The sequence below is a fragment of the Anolis carolinensis genome, chromosome 5 (genome assembly GCF_035594765.1).
Source record: "Anolis carolinensis isolate JA03-04 chromosome 5, rAnoCar3.1.pri, whole genome shotgun sequence".
NCBI lineage: Eukaryota > Metazoa > Chordata > Lepidosauria > Squamata > Dactyloidae > Anolis > Anolis carolinensis.
Window position 1 is genome coordinate 166,443,363 of NC_085845.1, and position 15,403 is coordinate 166,458,765.

Sequence of the window (15,403 nt, forward strand, 5' to 3'; positions counted from 1 at the left end):
GCTGACTTACTTAAGGTCACCCAGTGGCTTTCAATGTCTGGCCAGGGATTCAGATCCTGTACCCGAGTCTTGGGGTATGTCCACTGTAGAATTAATACAGTTTGACACTGCTTTAAGTGCCATAGCCGAATGCTAATAGGATAAGGCAACAGCACTATTGGAGCCCCTGAACTGCTGAACTTGCTGATCGAAAGGTTGGCGGTTCGAATCCAAGGAACATGGTGAGCTCCCACTGTTAGCCCCAGCTTCTGTCAACCTAGCTGTTCGAAAACATGCAAATGTGAGTAGATACCATTCCGGCGGGAAGGTAATGGGAGTCCATGCAGTCATGCTGGCCACATGACCTTGGAGATGTTTATGGACAATGCCGGCTCTTCGGCTTAGAAATTGAGATGAGCACCACCCCCCAGAGTCAGACACGACTAGACTTAATGCCAGAGGAAAACCTTTACCTTTACCACCCAGCACTATTTTACCTTGAAAAACTACAGCTCCCATGATTCCATAGCATTGAGCCATGGGAGTTAAAGTGGTGTCAGATTCCAGTGTAGATGTACCCATAGCCTAACAGTGAAACCGCTATATTGTGCAGCATGAAAATACAGTAGAGTCTCACTTATCCAAGCCTCGCTTATCCAGGCTTCTGGATTATCCAAGCCATTTTTGTAGTCAATGTTTTCAATATATCGTGATATTTTGGTGCTAAATTCGTAAATACAGTAATTACAACATAACATAATGGGAACTGTTGTCCCAGACATCTTTCCATGTTGTCAAGAGACAAAGGAAAAGTCCCAAATATGTATATTTGTTAATGGGATTGTAATCACAGCTTTGTCGTGGACCTTTGTCTTGCGGATAGCCGAGATCCCTGGAAGGGAACTGTTGGGCAGCTGGATTACCACTGAGATCCAGGAAAATCCTTTGTCCCAAGGATTATGTCCCACCTCTGGTTCTCACACAGGGCGTGGAAGGGGCATCTAAAATTGCTCAAGAGAGGTTACTGGAGTTCATGGGTTCATGTACATTTCCCTTCATTTTAAAGAGTTTAATAATTTTATTAAAAGTGATAAAATATAAAAGAGTTCATGTGGTGCTTGGTATAGACCAGTGATTCCCAAAGTGGGCGCTACCGCACCCTGGTGAGGACTGCAGCAATCCAGGGAAGCAGTGATGGCCACAGGTACATATATCTTTCTGTTTAATTGCTATTAAATTTTTTTAAATTAATTTCCATATTCTTTACACATTGGATTGACAGGGTTGTTGTATGTCTTTCGGGCTGTGTGGCCATGTTCCAGAAGTACATTGGATTGAGTTTAAGGATGTTTGGACTAAGCGATGGAGAAACATAAACATAATGTAGATAGGTTATCACATGCCATCTAAACCAGTGTGCTTGGGCTTAAATCAGATTTAATTCCAGCTTTCTCTAGACAACAAATCTATTAAAGCATCTTGATTGAATTCCAACACCAGGTATTCACATGCCTTTATGATAGAATATCCATGCCTGTGTTTCTCCCTGGAGGAATTTTCTAACCAAGGTGCTATATTTTCTTGCCACTCATATATAAGACCTTGCAACCAAGGAAGGCAGTAAAAATACAGCCCAACTGTCTCAATTTGACAAGAACAGTCCTGATTAATTTTATGTCATTCCAATTTTTCTGCTTTTAAAAAATTCATTTTTTCTCACTTCCCTCTTTTGTCCCCAGCTTGCTACAATGGCTGTAACTAAGTGAAAAGGTAGTTTGCAGGAAGGAGAGACCCTATGAATGAGCAAAAGCAAATTGCTACAGCCTCTCCTAGCTTGATTGTATACTTGGACTGAATAGTCTATCAGAAGGAGAAGGACTTTAATAAACGATAGTCTTCTACAAAGAACAAATAGACAATCTGTCTGGCAGCTGTATCAAGTTAGCATCACAATAATCATATCAATAGTTAGACTTAGCAGCCTCGTTCTGTTTTACAACTTGATACAATAAAAGAATTAAGAAATTTCCCCAAAATGATGTGGGGAAAATGTTGTTTTCATAGGTTAAGAAGCGCTGATGTGCTTTATTTTATGTAAGAAAGTAGCCCCCTCTTGTGGTTAAAAGGAATGCACACTGGAGGGAATGATGAAAATGAGGATGCCTGCCATAGATGTGGATGAAAAGGCAGGAGATAATTCTTCTGGAACATGGCCATACACCACCGAAAACTCACAGCAACCCAATGAGGAAAGAGGCTGAAAAAAATTAGAGAGCAAATTTAATAGGTCTCTGCATGTGTGCATAGTTTAAGGAACTGAGTTTCCCACTGTTTGAGCTTTAGGTTTCAGGCTGTTGCTTAATGTGGGTGTGGAATCGTGTTTAGTTCCAGTTATTCTGGATTGCAACATAGTTCTTCTAGTTTTAGCAGCATTCTTTTCTCTCTGTTTCCCACAAGATGAGAATAACATGTGTTATTACTGAAATATGTCAAGTCTATGCAGTACTCCCAAGGGCCTTATTAAGGCTTATAATGAAATATGGTTGCTTTGTTGCAAGTTTTAAAACTGCTCTGAAAGTTTCAGTTTTACAACTACTCTCAGACCCTCCTTGATATTAGAAAAGCCATCTTAAATTCATGAAACTTAAATTAAGAACTCACCATATATGCACTGGTAACATGATGCATTTATGCAAACATTTTGCTCCTAATCACTTAAGTCCCACTGGAATCAACAGGCCTCATTGCCATATCACTTTCTCTTTCATTTCTCTGTCTGCAAAGTGGGGAAAATCCCGGCCTTACAATATGGTATTAAGAAGAAAGATTATAAGGATTATTAAACTCTTTGCATATCCAAAGTGCTACATCCTTTATGTTAATGTTTGTTCAATTACAACAGGGATGGGAATCTTGCAGCCCTCTGGTCGTGATTAGACAGTAAGTTGTCCAAGCCCTAGTCAGCATGCCCAATAATGAGGAACAATGGGAGCTGCAGTTCAGCATATGGTGGGACACCACTGAACCACATGGAATCTAGCAATGACTTACAGTACAGGTAGACATTAAATACATTTAAACAGACATTTCCCATTTTTAATACAGGTATTTCAGATGACTACATAACACCCATGTTCCAGTTCTATAAGAGTATTGGGGAATTGAAGATGACACAAGAAGAGTATGCTCTACTCACAGCAATAGTTATCTTATCTCCAGGTAATTCAGTTCCTTGGTTAATTACATTTTATAAAAAGAGTAACTTAAATGATAAAAGGTACATTTGTGGGATTGGGCATCTGGAAGAGAGAGAGGAGAGCAGAGATCACAGGAGGAACTTCAGCTAAAGCCCCACAACCTCATTTCATCCATGAAATGGATATCAGCTGCTATTTTGAATCCGGAGGGATCCAGCTCCTAAGGCCAATACAGTTTTCTACTCACATTGTTTTATGTAAAAATGATCAAAAAAAATGAAAAAATGAAATGAATTAAGTTCCTGCACTGAATATGACATATTACATGACTGCAGGGTTGTTGTTTATTTAAAGGTGCACAGTTTGGTCTCACCGTTGTGGACATGTGGTGCCAATATAATAGGAGTAGCAACAACTCCTAACATTTTTAGCCAGGTTGTGGGTGAAATGAGGACGTTTCCACTCCGAAATAAAACTCTGCTCCCCAAGTAATCCCCCCCTTCCCAAATTTGTAGCATTGCAGTAACGCAAAACTTTCATTAATTTAGAATGAATTTTAGGCAACCACAGAAAAGGTAAAGGCAAAGCTACCAAGGAAATGAGAACAGAGCAAATGTGAAAATTCTAGATATTAATTATTTTCAGTATCTTAATTTCTGCAATCCCAAATGTGGGAAAATGAAGGAAATTTTCAGGAGCAGGGCACATTTCTTATTTGCTTCTGACTGTAGCACTGTGATATAACTTGAAATAATATTCATAATTGTCTCTTTCTCACCTGTGTGGTTTTTTTAATCTAAAATATAGATCGGCAATATATACAGAACAGGGAATCTGTAGAAAGGCTTCAAGAGCCCCTGCTGGAAGTTTTGCAGAAGTTCTGCAAGCTTTATCATACCGACAACCCTCAACATTTTGCCTGCCTCTTGGGTCGTCTTACAGAACTACGGACTTTTAATCACCATCACGCGGACATGCTGATGTCTTGGAGAGTTAATGATCACAAGTTTACACCTCTTCTTTGTGAAATATGGGATGTCCAGTAATAAGAATGGGTTCAGTTGCAACCCTAACCACATGTACCTCTACTTGGAAAAATGGAACTGACTTCATGCATATGTTTTCAATATCAATTTTTATCACCTGAAACTAAAAGAATTTATAGTAAATTTTCCTTATTATAGTTTGTCAGTTACTATTTTAACAAACTTTATCTAAAAGACATATACTGGAAATTCTGGGGTGATGGTCTTGTTCTCCAGCTTTCCACTGCCCTCTTGGAACAACAAAAGCAACAAATTCCTAATACATGTCTGAAGTCGTTATCCTGTTGCCTCTTCTGCAAGTAAACTGATTGTATCTCCATATCTTCTGTCAGAATTATGAGCTCTCCCTGTGTGTTCATTACATTCTGCTCAGTCCAAATGTTTTATTGACAATTTTGTAGTTGCTATAAGAACTCAGTAAATATTATTCTGCCCAAGTATGCTTCTTTCTGTTTAAACATAGAAGAAATATTAACTGGGAAAGCTATTTCTTTTGCTTTGCAGAAGGGAAGGAGAAATGTTATAGCTAAATATATCTGGAAAGAAGTCTCTGTGATATCAGTCAAGAATAGGATGCGAAACCTGTGGCCCAGTCTGATCCTGTATGACCCTCTGCCAGTGATATTCCAAGCTTTTGCAAGAATAAGAGGTCTTCCTTCCTCCAACAGCCTCCTAGGTAGAGAAGGAAGAGGGGAAGAAATGAAAGGTTTCGTTTGTCTGTGGTACTGTCCATCATTGGCTTCACCTGCTTGCCAGTATGTGGCCTAATAAGATAATTCCTGTTGGCGTGGACCCTTTAACCGGGGGGAGTCTGCCTCTCATCTATAATTAAATTCTGTATCAAAGTATACATAAGAGCACAACTTTAAGAATATGGATTTCTCATTCTTTATGACAGTGGTTCTTGACCTAGGGTTCCCAGATGTTTTTGGCCTTCAACTCCTGGAAATCCTAACAGCTGGTAAACTGGCTGGGATTTCTGGGAGTTGTAGGCCAAAAACATCTGGGGACCCCAGGTTGAGAACCACTGCTTTGAGGTTTCAAAATGTGTTGGAAATTGGCAAGGAGCAGAAAGTGTAAGAAGAAAGGGTTCATTTGGTTCATTTTTGTCTTAGTTCCCTCTCAACAAAACAATGGGCTGAAATCAGTTAAAATCACAGGTTCACAAAATCAAAATTTTATAGAGTTCATGTTTGTAATCCTAACAACCTCATCACATTGAGAGGGGAAACCGTTTCTTACCATCCCTTCAAGAGTAGAGAATCACCCCTCTTATATCATCAGCAGTCCAGTTTCAAGTTCTGCCTCTCCATCACACTTACATGTGGACACTTAAGAGGGGGCAATACATTCATCAAAGGGTCAGTATTACTTTTTTGTTTTTAATCAGGAGAAACAACAATATCTGAAAACCAAGAGATCCCTTGCTCTGCCCAAAGCCCCTTACATTAAAGGAGACTGACACCAGCTTAAAACCACTTCTTTCCATGGGATAAAATTTAAAAAGGTAAAGGTTTCCCCTGACGTTAAGTCCAGTCATGTCTGACTCTGTGGGTTGGTGCTCATCTCCATTTCTAAGCCGAAGAGTCGGCGTTGTCTGTAGACACCTCCAAGGTCGTGTGGTCGGCATGACTGCATGGAGCGTCATTACCTTTCCGCCGGAGCGGTACCTATTGATCTACTCAAATTGGCATGTTTTCGAACTGCTAGGTTGGCAGGAGCTGGAGCAACAGTGGGCGCTCACTCCGCTCCCGGGATTTGAACCTGCGACCTTTCGGAATGCAAGTTCAGCAGCTCAGTGCTTTAACACACTTCTCCACCGGGGCTCCCAGGATAAAATTATTCTGCCCTAAACCCCATAGGATACAAGAGCAAGTGATTCAGGATGAAACCATTGCTGACAGTTGGGCAATGAAACAGGATGGGAAACAGATGGTTCCCATAGCACCTGTTTTTCAGAAGAAGGAGGAAGAGGAGGAGGAGGAGGAGGAGTTGTTATTGTTGTTTATTTATATTCTGCCTTATCTCCCCGAGAGGACTCAGGACTCAGTTTGTAAACATGGGAGTAAAGTCTTGATAAGAGTTAGGAGCTCTGAACACAATTGCTGGCTTATGTTCAGAGTTCCCTCCTTTCAGGACATGTCAGCCTCTTTTCAACCCTGGAACATGTGATGAGCTCCATGCCTCTCCATGATAGAAAAGAGGCAGAAGTGTCCTACGAGGGGGAAATTTCTCAATGTGATAAGGTTGATTGCCGGAATTCCCTCCTTTCAGGACACTTCTGCCTCTTTTCAACCAAGGAGGGCTATTCATGATAGCCAAAAGTAGTTTAACTCATGTGATTAGCTCCGTGCCCCTCCATGTTTGAAAAGAGGCTGAAATGTGCTATGACTGGGAAATTTCTCAGTGTGATAAGGTGGTATGCCTTTGAAGGGAAGACGTACAGATTCAGCTGCCAAAAAGAGGAAACATACTGTGGCCAAATAGCTAGTGAAGACCCTGTGAGCCCAGTCCTATGAATATGCTCATAAGTGATGGAACTGGGCTCATGGGTTCAAAATGCTTGGCTATTTTGATTTAATGACAATATCTACTATTCCTATTTCACTCTTTGAGTCGCGGTGGCATAATGGGTTAAATCCTTGTGCTGGATGAACTGCTGACCTAAAGGTTGGGTTGCTGACCTGAAGGTTGCCAGTTTGAATCCGCGAGACTGGTTGAGCTCCCATCTGTCAGCTCTAGCTTGCAGGGACATGAGAGAAGCCTCCCAGCTAACACATCTGGGCATCCCCTGGGCAACGTCTCTGTAGATGGCCAATTCTCTCACACCAGAAGCAACTTGCAGTATGACATGATAAAAAAAAAATCAGCCTTTAGGCCTCTTTGCTCTCTCTGAATATAGCTGTAATCATCTCCTCCCAGATAGAAAACAGTATTTGCTCTTTCATAGCTGTGTACTAGTCTGTGACATAGGAGTAGTGATGTTGTATTACTAACAGTTGTCCAACTACTAATCCCAGGAATGGTTGTGTGGTTCATCTTTAAACAGAGAAGGTCCATGGTGCAGAAGTATCTTCTACAGCATGTACCTGGCATTTTAAGAAATCCTATGATATCCTCATGTGGAACTTACATATATACAATCTCCATGTTTGTATTATATGGACAATTTTATTTTTTAAAATGCTCTCCACAAAAATTTACTTGGCCAGACGTTCAGATGACTAAGGGATTTGTTTTCTTGCATCCTCTGGGATTTCTTTTTAGATTGGCAAACTTCCAACCTTTTGGATCTTAACGTTAAGACTAGCAGTTTGTGCTCGAGGGGACATGAGGAGACGTGAAAACTCTATGCTTGTTTATACCTGTCATGCCAATTTACACATAAAATGTTCATATGTGCAGTCATCATTAATGGATGACCAAGTCGCTGTGAAACAGCACTAACCTGTGCACAGGACATACTCATATGTAGAAAAATATATGAATCCCACATGCATTGCAAACACACAAGCACAGACTTTTGAAACAAAAGCTGCAATTTTGTTTATTCACCAAAACAAACCCATGTCGTGCATATTTATCACATGAATCAAACAATGTAAATATAATGCAATAGCACTAGCCAGAGGATATTTAAATACACATGTTGATTCAAGCACCTGCAGCTGGTTGCAGTTCATAACATGGATAGAAATGCTGATGGTATGTCAGCAGTGGAAACAGGATGGCCGGGTCACTACTGAGGTTTTTTAAAATCCGTGGATGGTTGAATCCATTGAAGTGGAAGGCCAACTGTATGAATGGCAGATGCTGGATAAATGTACTTTCTGGTTGCTTGAGAGTTACTATTAAAATAGGCCTAAAATAATACTATAGCCCATACTATTCCATAAACGTTGTAGTGACTTGATATTAATATTTTAAAATACAATTAAAAGCTAATAAAGACAAACTTAACTCAATGTAACACTATTTTACTGTATTATAGAAACATTTTTACTGAACAAATTATTTGTTTTATTTTTTTTGCCAGTTGCTTGAGAGTTCCAGTTGCTTGAGTAGTGGTTAACTGGAAGTCTACTATATGTATGTGTGTGTGTGTGTGTTTGTGTAGCAGGCTCTCGGTTACCCAGAACTCAAACAACAGGCATCTATTTTGAATACATACTTTAAATAATAATTAAAATACACATATAATACAGTAAAACTATATTATATTAGTATTATATTATATTCGTATAGTAAAAATAGGCCTAACAAATGATAAGCTATTATTATTAGTTAGACCTATTTTTAATAGTAACTCTTAAGGAACCAGAAACCAAATTTATCTGGCACCTACCAATCCCCATGTGTGCTGGTTAACTGAGTGTCTACTCTCTGTGTGTGTATCTACTGCAGGGTCCCTCAAACATTTTAAGCAGAAGGCTGGTTCACAATCCCCAGGAGTTTTTTTGGGGGGGGCAGACTATATTTTGGGGGGGAAATGCACACATCCTAGCTGTAGTGCAAAAAAAAACAAACAAACCATGAACGAACAATACATTTTTTTGAATGAAGGACACTTTTAACTAACATATACTTACCAGTATTTCAATAAGTGTGGGCCTGGTTTTGGCTGATGAGATAGTCAAGTTAATTAGGATTGTTGTTCTTGTTATGTTACTTCAAGTAGCTTCAGACTCAGGGCTTTGGTTTGGGGAATTCTGATCTACTGTGCATGTGTGTGTGTGTGTGTGTATATATATATACACACACACACACACACATATATATACATGTGTGTATATATACACCCAGAGATATGGAGGTGGCCCTCTGCATCCATGGATTCAACCACCGATGGCTTGAAAATATTTGTAAAACTTCCAAAAGCAAACCTATTTTGCCATACACATATCTATCTATCTATCTCAAAAACATATGTACCATTTATATATGTAAAACCAAAGTTTGCCCAGGCCTGGTATAGTACAGATTATATGGTGCACACATACTGTAGGTATATATACCAGGCCTGGGCAAGTCAAAGCTAGTATAGTATAGATGTATATGGTACATACACACACACATATATATAGGGTGCATATATGTGTATGGTGTGTGTATATATAGACATACATGGTGCATATACACACATATATGGGGTGTGTGTCTAGCTATGGTGCATATACACACATCCCACCTACCTATGTGGTGTGTGTATAGATAGATGTGGTGCAAACACACATATACTGTATATATAGATGTTGAAAAGGCCATTACCAGCTGGGCCTGCAAGGCCACCCTTCTCCCTTCCTCAGCTGATGCCCAGCTGACTACCAGCAGGACCCTGGAGATGCAGCCCAGCGCCCGTCACGTGATGCTGCCTCCTTAGCAACCAGCCAGCCAGCCAGGCGACGCCTTCCCCGCGGGCGCCGTGATTCGAATCCGTGCTCTGACCCGGCGCTGAGTGACGCCGAGCCTCGCCCCGCCCACCTCCCGCCTGATTGGGCCTTTCGAACTGTGCGGGCGGAGGCGGCGGAATGAATCGGGCCGCGCAGGGGCCGCGAAGGCAGCGGCTGCAGGGACCCATGCCCGGATGGCAGGCAGGTGAGGCCGATGATGAGCATGCGGGTGATAAAGGCGCCCCGGGGAGGCTGGAAGTGTTGACAGCCTCCACTGATTCTCCTGTGTAGACGCTGTCTCAGAAGAGTCGGAGGGAGTCACGGTGGGATTTTCTGCTTCCTGTGCCAGAATAACTTGGGCAGCTTTGAAAACTGAGATGAGTGAATGGGTTGTGTTGGGTGTGCAGCCTCAGGCTACCGGTGGTCCCCAACCTGTGGGTCCCCAGGTGTTTTGGCCTACAGCTCCCAGAAATCCCAGCCAGTTTACCAGCTGTTAGGGTTTCTGGGGAGTTGAAGGCCAAAACATCTGGGGACCCACAGGTTGAGAACCGCTGGGCTACACCATGGGTGTATCTGCCCTGTAGAATTAATCCAATTTGATGTCACTTTAATTGCCATGGCTTTATGCTATGGAATTCTGGCAATTGTAGTTTGACAACTTTTCTCCAGAGAAGGCTAAAGACTTTGCAAAACTATAACCCCCATGATTCCATTGAGCCGTAGCTATTGTTAAAGTATATATGGATGATTACACCCCATGTTTCAGGTTGGCCCTGAAGGGTGAGGATTGCTTTTCTCATTTGTGCCTTGCAAGGCAGGGCTTTTTTTGTGTATATTTTTTCTCTCCACCTCCATTAGAGTTTGCTGGTTAAGGTTACTCTATAGCAGGCATTGGCAGAAGCCTGTGTTAGGAGTTAGAAGGCAGTTGAGGCTTGAATCTGTCTGACTGCAGAAGCCAGTGTTGGGAATTAGAAGACAGTTGAGGTTTGAGTCTGTCTGAGTGCAGAAGCCAGTGTTGGGAATTAGAAGACAGTTGAGGCTTGAGTCTGTCTGAGTGCAGAAGCCAGTGTTGGGAATTAGAAGACAGTTGAGGTTTGAGTCTGTCTGAGTGCAGAAGCCAGTGTTGGGAATTAGAAGACAGTTGAGGCTTGAGTCTGTCTGAGTGCAGAAGCCAGTGTTGGGAATTAGAAGACAGTTGAGGCTTGAGTCTGTCTGAGTTCAGAAGCCGGTGTTAGGAGTTAGAAGACAGTTGAGGCTTGAGTCTGTCTGAGTGCAGAAGCCTGTGTTAGGAGTTAGAAGGCAGTTGAGGCTTGAGTCTGTCTGAGTGCAGAAGCCAGTGTTGGGAATTAGAAGATAGTTGAGGTTTGAGTCTGTCTGAGTGCAGAAGCCAGTGTTGGGAATTAGAAGACAGTTGAGGTTTGAGTCTGTCTGAGTGCAGAAGCCAGTGTTGGGAATTAGAAGACAGTTGAGGTTTGAGTCTGTCTGAGTGCAGAAGCCAGTGTTGGGAATTAGAAGACAGTTGAGGCTTGAATCTGTCTGAGTGCAGAAGCCAGTGTTGGGAATTAGAAGACAGTTGAGGTTTGAGTCTGTCTGAGTGCAGAAGCCAGTGTTGGGAATTAGAAGACAGTTGAGGCTTGAGTCTGTCTGAGTGCAGAAGCCAGTGTTGGGAATTAGAAGACAGTTGAGGTTTGAGTCTGTCTGAGTGCAGAAGCCAGTGTTGGGAATTAGAAGACAGTTGAGGCTTGAGTCTGTCTGAGTGCAGAAGCCAGTGTTGGGAATTAGAAGACAGTTGAGGCTTGAGTCTGTCTGAGTTCAGAAGCCGGTGTTAGGAGTTAGAAGACAGTTGAGGCTTGAGTCTGTCTGAGTGCAGAAGCCTGTGTTAGGAGTTAGAAGGCAGTTGAGGCTTGAGTCTGTCTGAGTGCAGAAGCCAGTGTTGGGAATTAGAAGATAGTTGAGGTTTGAGTCTGTCTGAGTGCAGAAGCCAGTGTTGGGAATTAGAAGACAGTTGAGGCTTGAGTCTGTCTGAGTGCAGAAGCCAGTGTTGGGAATTAGAAGACAGTTGAGGTTTGAGTCTGTCTGAGTGCAGAAGCCAGTGTTGGGAATTAGAAGACAGTTGAGGCTTGAGTCTGTCTGAGTGCAGAAGCCAGTGTTGGGAATTAGAAGACAGTTGAGGCTTGAGTCTGTCTGAGTTCAGAAGCCGGTGTTAGGAGTTAGAAGACAGTTGAGGCTTGAGTCTGTCTGAGTGCAGAAGCCTGTGTTAGGAGTTAGAAGGCAGTTGAGGCTTGAGTCTGTCTGAGTGCAGAAGCCAGTGTTGGGAATTAGAAGATAGTTGAGGTTTGAGTCTGTCTGAGTGCAGAAGCCAGTGTTGGGAATTAGAAGACAGTTGAGGCTTGAGTCTGTCTGAGTGCAGAAGCCAGTGTTAGGAATTAGAAGACAGTTGAGGTTTGAGTCTGTCTGAGTGCAGAAGCCAGTGTTGGGAATTAGAAGACAGTTGAGGCTTGAGTCTGTCTGAGTGCAGAAGCCAGTGTTGGGAATTAGAAGACAGTTGAGGCTTGAGTCTGTCTGAGTTCAGAAGCCGGTGTTAGGAGTTAGAAGACAATTGAGGCTTGAGTCTGTGAGTGCAGAGACAAGTGTTAGGAGCTAGAGGACAGTTACAAGGAAAAGGAAAGGCCCTTAGGCTGTTAGGAATTGTGGGAGCTGAAGTCCAAAACACCCGAAGGGCCCAAGTTTGCCCAGGCCTGCTCTATAGAGCTACTTATGAGAAACTAGAATAATGCTTATTATTTTATTAATATCCTATCTTTACCAAGACAGAACATACGTTTTGTAGCCTGAGGTCATTTCTGACTTATGGCAACCTTATCATGAGGTTTGCATTCATGGCAGAATTGATTAGGAAAGGTTTTGCCCTTTGCTTTCCCCTGAGGCCCGGAGTGTGTGACTGGCCCAAGGTCACCCAGTCAGCTTCCATGGCCGAGTGGGGATTGGAGCCCTGGCTTTGCAGTATCTATTGAAATAAAGTAAAGTGAAGTATCTTAGGCCAACACTCAAACCTCTACAGCAGAGCTTTCCAAACTCTGTCATGTGTCAGCTACAATGTGTAGTGTGTGGTACAAACGTAATGAAAAATGACAAAAAAATCTTGAAAATGTATGTTATTATCTTACAAATCATACGTTTTAAAACATATGCTGATAAATGAAAAGTTGTCATGAAATATGTTGTGTCCTCATACACTTCATTATTACAGTTTATGTCCGTATCGCTTAATAGGAGTTGGTTTAACCTCTGGTTTGTTAGTAAAACTGCAAAAAGGGAAAAAAAGGAAAAGTATGGTATATAATATACTTTAAAGTAAGTTATAGTTCTATATTTCCTCAAGTGATATAATCACATATATTATTATTGTAATATCAGTTAATATATTCCAACTGTACAGATAAGTACATATTTCAATGTCCAATTTTAACAAATATAATCTTGATAATGATCTCAAGGTTTGTAATACTCTTCTTCAAAATTGATCATTCAAAGTAAATCAAAGTTCCGTGTCAATAGCAACAAAGTTCCATGTCAATAGCAACGACTGGACTGGAGACCAGTCGTTGCTATTGACATGGAACTTTGTTTCAAGGAGACCAGTCGTTGCTATTACAATCATAATATATGTGATTATATCACTTGAGGAAATATAGAACTATAACTTACTTTAAAGTATATTATATACCATACTTTTCCTTTTTTTTCCCCTTTTTGCTGTATATAATAGACATCTGTGCATATAGCTATTGCTAGTAAAACTGAATTGCTGTGTTGCGAATTGTCTAAAAAAAAGTATTTCACCAACATAAAATGTTTGGAAAGCTCTCTCTACACCAAGCTGACTCTAGTAAAGTGTAGGAAATCTTGTGTTGTTGAAGGCTTTCATGGTCGGAATCACTGGGTTGCTGTGAGTTTTCCGGCCTGTATGGTCATGTTCTAGAAGCATTCTCTCCTGATGTTTCGCCCACATCTATGGCAGGCAAGTGGGGTTTATATATTTGTGGAATATTCAGGGTAGGAAAAAGAAGTCTTTGTTGGAGGCAAGTGTGAATGTTGTAGTTGGCCACCTTGACCAGCATTGAACAGCCTCACAGCTTCAAAGCCTGGCTGCTTCCTACCTGTGGGAAGATTTCCTGTAGGAAATCTTCTTAATGGGTTGCTATATATTGCAGCACTACAAGATCTTCCTCTTTAGATATATAAAATAGAGCCCATGATGTGCTCATATATTTTCTAGAAGAAGCCATTGAATGTATATCCTTTCAATTTTGGTAATGTTCCCCACACATTGGGGAGATTTGTATTTGTATCCTCTCCTGTCATAATGTATACAGTTACTTGGACTATATTCAGCTGATTTCCATGTGTGCACATAGTAGAAAGAATAAACATACAAAGATGTCTACTTTCCTTTCTTACTTCCCAAGATGTACTAAAGCTGGATATCTGTAGGGAATGGGTTGCTAATTAACAACCAGAATCTGGATTCAAATATCCATTCTGTATCTAGGAACATATACTAAGCTTTGGCAAAAAGTAGAGTAAAAGAACATGTGTTTCAGACTATCAATGCTGTAATGTCACTTTTTTTTCAGATTATGACACTCACTGACTCATAAATAAACTGATGTCCCAATGACTAAATAAGAAGCTGTTTTATACCACGAGTTGTCTAAAATGTTGTCATGAGCCTTTTGGACTTATTAAAATATACTTAAAATAGGAATATTGTGACTCCATTTCCTGTGTAATGAAATGATACAGTAAGGAAAGGTTTCCCCCTGACGTTAAGTCCAGTCGTGACCAACTCTGGGAGTTGGTGCTCATCTCCATTTCTAAGCCGAAGAGCTGGCGTTGTCCATAGACACCCCCAAGGTCACGTGGCCAGCATGACTGCACGGAGCACCGTTACGATATATTCAGCTAAAATCCAGTTTTGTTGGAAACAACTGTCTCTTTTCAACTCTGGGATAGCCCAGCAAGAAGTAACAATATTGCTTCTCAATGGGCTACATTTAGTTCATAGTTTGCCCTTTTCCATCATGAAAATTTAGAGGCATTGAGGATAGGAATTTATAATTTGTATCCGTTATAGAAGTAATTTGAGAAGTTTAAACTGTAAAGTAATTCTGTGATGCACTGTAGCTGCTTAAATGCTCAAAATTGCATTGGAAACTAAATAGATTAATTTTGTTATCACTGGAGAAGAACATACCATGTTATTTAATGCAAGTAACATTGTGTCTGTGGTTTCTCTTTTCATAGTTGGGTCACTTAACTTTTCAGGTTTAGATTCTCGGTGCCTATTTCCCTGAGAAGCAATGAGGACAATTGAGGCCACAGCTACACTGCCATATAATCCAGTTTGAACTGTATTGTAATGGTCAGTGTTGAATCGTATAATGCAGTTTATCTGCATTCTGAAACTGGATTATATGATAGTGTAGATGAGTCCTGAGATGATCCATTCAGGATAGAGTTGGAGTCTGTGTCCTATCAGTGTTGAATTAATTTCTTAAGGACTAAGGGTATGGACAGAATGCTGAAAAATGGTTTGTTGTAAAAGTCAAGGAATCTTTTTTGTTTTAGCTGACTGCCCTGATCTGGGAGGGACTGCCCATTTGGGTCCAGGAGAGGATAGATGTTGTATTAACTTCAAAAGAAGCAATGGGCTGAAGGCCCTTTGAAGCAATGCACTAACTCTGCTTTGAAGCTGAATCATTCAAAATTATGCAGACAGTAAAAAGGG

General features: G+C 41.1%; 2 protein-coding genes and 1 long non-coding RNA gene across 6 annotated transcripts in view; 2 read left to right on the forward strand and 1 right to left on the reverse strand.

The window, feature by feature from the left end:
• The window catches only part of nr1h4 (nuclear receptor subfamily 1 group H member 4), a 37,184-nt gene extending 32,525 nt beyond the window's left edge, over window positions 1-4,659 (forward strand). For all 3 annotated transcript variants that reach the window (XM_062982841.1, XM_062982842.1, XM_062982840.1), the window contains 2 exons: window positions 3,085-3,198; window positions 3,984-4,659. In XM_062982841.1, the coding sequence (XP_062838911.1) occupies window positions 3,085-3,198; window positions 3,984-4,222 (353 nt within the window). In that variant the 3' untranslated portion in view covers window positions 4,223-4,659. The remainder of the gene's footprint in view (window positions 1-3,084; window positions 3,199-3,983) is intronic.
• Window positions 4,295-9,682, reverse strand: LOC134299589 (uncharacterized). The gene is made up of 2 exons (XR_010006805.1): window positions 9,491-9,682; window positions 4,295-4,894 (listed from the first exon to the last, which is right to left on the reverse strand). It is a non-coding gene; the product is annotated as an uncharacterized LOC134299589 (long non-coding RNA).
• A 4-nt stretch (window positions 9,683-9,686) lies between these two features.
• Window positions 9,687-15,403, forward strand: part of gas2l3 (growth arrest specific 2 like 3) — a 30,386-nt gene continuing 24,669 nt past the window's right edge. Inside the window, exon 1 of one of the 2 annotated variants that reach the window (XM_062982839.1) lies at window positions 9,687-9,817. In XM_062982839.1, coding sequence (XP_062838909.1) covers window positions 9,807-9,817 — 11 coding nt within the window. In that variant the 5' untranslated portion in view covers window positions 9,687-9,806. Of the gene's footprint in view, window positions 9,818-9,846; window positions 9,936-15,403 lie in introns of those variants that run through there. The other variant, XM_008110816.3, reaches the window with a different exon arrangement.